The 5633-nt window shown below is 33.5% G+C and overlaps 1 protein-coding gene across 1 annotated transcript; it reads left to right on the top strand.

Annotated features, from left to right (window-relative positions):
* The first annotated feature begins 317 nt into the window (after nt 1-317).
* Nucleotides 318-653, top strand: LOC138905263 (secreted RxLR effector protein 161-like). Its single transcript, XM_070193769.1, has one exon. It carries the CDS (start codon nt 318-320, stop codon nt 651-653), a length of 336 nt encoding a protein of 111 aa, XP_070049870.1.
* Nucleotides 654-5633: the final 4980 nt, after the last annotated feature.

The following is a 5633-nucleotide window of genomic DNA, read 5'->3' as shown; positions in this document are numbered from 1 at the left end:
GATGATATCATGTTTGGTAGTACTAATTCTCTTTTGTGCAAGGACTTTTCAAATCTCATGCAAAGTGAGTTCGAAATGAGTATGATGGGAGAGCTGGCATTTGTTATTGGACTACAAATCCATCAATTAGAAAGTGGAATATTCATACAAAGGAATTGATTTAAAAATTTGGAATGAACAATGCCAAATCAATTGGAATTCATATGAGTCCGTCTACAAGTTTAGATAGGGACGAATAAGGAAAATCAGTAGACGAAATAAAGTATCGTGGAATGATTGGGTATCTACTATATCTAACGGCCAGTCGACCCAATATCATGTTCACTGTTTGTAAATATGCCAGGTTTCAGTCGGCTCCTAAAAAGTCTCACTTAACAGCAGTAAAGCGAATTATTCGCTATCTCATTGGAACCACCTCCTACGAACTTTGGTATCCTCACTCTAACAATTTTAAACTTGAGGGTTTTTCAGATGCTGATCTTGTAGGTGACAAGGAGGACAAAAAAAGCACAAGTGGGACTTGTCAATTACTGGAAAAAACACTAATTTCCTGGAATAGTAAGAAACATGGATCAATGGCTTTTTCCTCAACTGAAGCAGAGTACATTGCAATTGGACAATGTTGTGCTCCATTTCTATGGATGTCTCATTAATTGGGTGACTATGAATTATTTTTTAAGCATGTTCAAATATTCTGTGATAATTCTAGTGTTATTTGTCTATCAAAGAATCATGTGCATCATTCAAGAGCTAAGCATATAGATATTAAGCACCATTTTATGAGAGATCATGTTTTTAAAAGGCAACATAGAATTATTGTTGTAAGTTTCACTGATCAATTATCAGTACAAAACCTTTGTAGAAGACAAATTTTGTGCATTACGAGTCTCTCTTGGCATTATTTTCATAAACTCATAACTTTAGGGCCTTTATGGTATTTTTTTTAATTATTACTGTATCTTTGTTTAAATATTTCCTTAAGTGTGCAAGATGCATTAATTGTGTGTATGTTACTTTTCCTTTTTTATGCCTTTTCACACCCTTTTAGAAACCGGACAATCATTGCGTCAAATCTCTGACGCCTTTTCGTTTGTACTCGACCGCCGTTTATCGCCTTTTTTAAAGTTCAAAGCTTCTTCTATCTCTATTGCATTGTTTGCATCTCCAATCCCCAGTTCCAAACCCTACCATGGCAAAGCACTCCAAAAATCCCTCTACTTTCACAAGCAAAAGCACTCGCTCTAGGGCAAAACCCTCTTCTCAACCTCCTGAACCAGTCAATCTAGGATCAGACCACTTCGAGGACTTTGACTCCTCTCAAGATATCTCAGATGATGCTCGCAATCTCAACGAGAAGGCCCTAGGAAATTTTTAGAACTCAGTAAATTTCGATGATGCAAAATAACCAATTACTCTCTATGTGCGGGAAAAGATTCTAAGCAATAAAATGGAGGCATATTGAGGAAATGAATCCAACGAAAAAGGAAAGATAAGCGGACAAATCAATCAAGAAAGATGGCGAAATCAATTAAAAGAGATATTGTAGGAAGGATCTAAATCAAAGGAGATTACGGGCATAAAATTATCCGCAAAAGATTCTCCCACATAATGACGTCAATCGAAGGCATCAATCAAGGGATTTGGCAACGGGGATATTCTATCATTTAAGGAAGAAATCACTCAAGCCCGTGAGTTAAGACAAGTTAGCAGAAGAATCAATCTACGAATCCATCTGAATATAACTCCCTTGGGTTCACAATCTCTCAAAAAGATGTACAAGACTTGAAGGCCTCGAGAAGTATAAATATCTACTGCACTAGCTTTGGAATGATATACTTTTATCAAACTAACTTCAATCTCTTTGTTCTACTTCAAACAAAACAATGTAGTCTGCTTTAGATTCCTTATGTAACAAAGAAGAGAAGAGAGAAAGAAAAGAACACTAGTGAGGCATTGTATCAATTATAGAGAGAAGAACGAGTGACATAAGTTGTTAGTGTATAACAACATCAACTCATCTGTACTAAGCCACTTCATACTTGAAAGAGATCACCCTTCAAACCCAAGGGGACTGTATGTAGGATTCACTCTGAATCCGAACCGGTATAAAACATATTGTGTCATTTACTTCCTGTAATTAATCTTTTACATTCTATTCCTGAAGAGTCCAGTCGACTAGAACTCAAATTAGTCAACTACCTCGAAAAAGAAAAGAAAAATTATAATTCACCCCCACCCCTTCCCCCTCTTGCACTTTCATATTATACCCAAACCAAATCTATGGTTAATAGTATATATCCTAATAATCTTCCACTTAGACTTTTAACCATGACAATTATTAGAATATACTATATCTAAATAGATGGTTAATAGTATATGCCCTAACAATCTCCCACTTAGAATCATAACCATGCATCTATAACTTTTACAGCTATCCTTTTGCATGATTATTAAAAGTCTCTGCCAATAAACTTTAGCTAAAAGGAACTTGTCAAGTTATTTTCAAATGCAATCTTTGTCTAGTAATGCTTTGTCATAACTAACTATTTTGGTATTAAGCTCTTTAGGAAACTTGTTATGAAACTCTCCTAAGAATACATAACAAACTCTCCCAAGAGTACATACCAAACTATGATTTTCCTTACTATTCTCCCACTACGACGAAGTACTACTAATATTATCTTCATTACCTTGCGGTACTGAAATATTAATGACTTATTCCTGCAGTATTCTCTTCTCAACATCACTCCCACTACTCGGAGGTAGTATATATATTTTTTATCTATTAACGTTTCTCCCACTGCTTAAATATAATGGAACGCTAATTCCGACTTATAGAGTTGTATGTTCTTGAGCCTCTGAATTTTCAGATGATTCATTTGTTATTTTTTTGCTTAGCTATTGTAAAACTAGTTTACGTCTAGGAACATAGTTTATTAAATAATCCTATTATAGAAAACTGGTATTTGTGCTAATAATTACGTTCTTTTCCTTAGGAAATAAAATAAACCTCCTTTCGTTTCCTTGGATATTCAATAAACATGCATACATTCGTCCTTGATTTCATCTTATCCATTTCCCTTTCAGTATATGTTGTAGACAATTTCATATTTGAACTTTTCTGAGACTAAACTTACATTAAGCCCACAGTTCTATGGGCGTCCAAGATACTGAACTAGAAGGAATTAAAATCAGAATGTAATTTATAGTTTCTAAGGCATATCCCATAATGAAAAAAGAAATAAATCTGAATAACTCATCATTAATCTTAACATCTCCATAATAGTCTTATTTCTTCTCTCTACTACACCACTCTATTATTGAGTACCCGACGTAGATAATTGAGATATAACCCCTTATTCTAATAAGTAACTAATGAACTTTATAGAGCAGTGCTAGCCACCTACAATAAGATCATAGTAATTTAATATATTTCCATTGCGCTTCTCCGTATCAAGCCTTAAAATCTGGAATTATTCAAAGCGTTCATACATACGATGCATCAAATAAATATATTCATAATCTGACTAATCATTTGTGAACGTCATAAAAATACTCAAAATCACCTCTTGCCCATATGTACATTAGATAGCACAATCAAAATAGATTAGTTCTAACTTATGACCAACTCTCTTTCCTTTAGAGCAGAAAGTCTCTTAGTCATATTTCCTTCTAAACATGATCCATAAGTTGGTAGTGCCTCTACTTTCAATGAACCTTACGGTTCATCATTGACCAACTGAAATCCTATCCAGATAATTATGACTTAGACGCAAGTGCACAGATAAGTTTCACTCAATTTTGAAGAACATTTTCTCTTATAAGGTAGACTAATATCGTTCAGTTCAGGAGAGACATTAACAATAATAAGGTCATGCATCCATGTATCATAAGAGATAAAGTATTTATCAAGCTCAATAACACAAGAGTTCGAAAATAAACTATCTCTTATTTTGCCTAAAACCCGGAATTAAATTCCTTATAGCAAAAAGTACATATATTGCATCCTTTAAGTTAATGTCTTATCAATACAAAAGAAATTTTTTGACAAGTGATATGACAAACTCCATGAAGTCATTATGGAGTTGAGATATACCACATTAAATAAATAAGTCAATTAACACTGAATAATAAAATTCAGACTGCATTCAATATATGTATATATATATATATATATATATATATATATATATATATATATATATATATATATATACATCCATGCATCTCGAATAGCAAATTTTGATGGGAAAAGAATTATTCATGCAAAGTATATTATATAATGCAGGAATTATACAATCCTAAGAGAACATAGCCAACTCTGATGGAGAGTAAACTATTATTTGCAGTGAATTGTAAATAACTATTTAATACGAAAATTTCAAACGCACTACACACATATATTCATGTACCTTGAATCGTAAATTTCGATAGGAAAAGCACTACTCATGCAACATATACATGTAATGATAGATTATTCACTCCAATAAATTAAAATAGATCCAACTCAGATGGAGAGTATACTGTTAACTTAAGTCAAGTGAACATCATAATTAATAGCTCTAGTTCCATTGATCCAACATGTATACTCAGATGGAGAGTAAGTATATGATATCAATACCTAGTATTTCACCTAGTGAGCTTGCAATAAATTTATCCGATATGGAGGAAGACCTAAAGTCTACACATAAATTTACACTCACTTGAAATTAATTGTGGGAGACCATAGAAACATATTCCTATCACCACTTAATCATGGTTACATTATAATTACAAAATTGATTCAACGTGTAAACTCAGATGGAGAGTCAATACATGTTATCAATAACTAGTAATTATACTCTGTGAGTTCATAATAAATTTATCCAATATGGAGGACGACCTAAAGTCGACGCATAAATTTTATTATCTCACTATAAGTAGATAGTGGAGACCATATGGATTAATTCCTATCACCATTTAATTACAACCATGTATTTACTTTGAAACTTAAGTTTCAAAATTCAAAAAAATTATAGATTAAGCATTTTTAGGAATTTTAAAATATGACATACATTCCAACCATATATCAATTCATTTTAAATAAACATGTGTCATCATGTTCTAGATTTAACAAAAATAAGACTAACATTGTAACGAACCGAGCGATCGTTTTGAGCTCTAGCGTGTCATTCAACGGATTGAGGCCTTGAGTAGCTTCACTTCGGGTATTATGACTTGTACGTGTGGTCGGAGTTGAATTTCGTGAATTTCGAAGTTGATTTAAGAAGAAAATTCAAAATCTGAAAGTTTTAAGTTGGAAGAGTTGACCAAGGTTTAACTTTTGAGTAAACGACATCGGAATCAGGATTTAAAGGTTCCAATAGGTACGTGTGATGATTTCGGACTTGGGTGCATGTTCGAGTCTAGTATCGGGTGTCCCGAGCGTATTTCGGCGCTTAATACAGAAGATTGGCATTTTGGAATTTTAAGAATCCCTAAGTTTGGGTTGAAGTAGATGATGATGTTATCGATATCCGTTTGGGATTCCGAGCCTCGGAATAATTCCGTATGGTGATTTTTGGTCTTAGGAGCGTGTCCGGACGTTGGTTTGGAAGTTCATAGGTCGTTTCAGCGTCAATTGGTGAAAGTTG

The sequence above is a fragment of the Nicotiana tomentosiformis genome, chromosome 2 (genome assembly GCF_000390325.3).
Source record: "Nicotiana tomentosiformis chromosome 2, ASM39032v3, whole genome shotgun sequence".
Lineage (NCBI taxonomy): Eukaryota > Viridiplantae > Streptophyta > Magnoliopsida > Solanales > Solanaceae > Nicotiana > Nicotiana tomentosiformis.
This window is presented reverse-complemented; position numbering and strand designations above follow the sequence as displayed.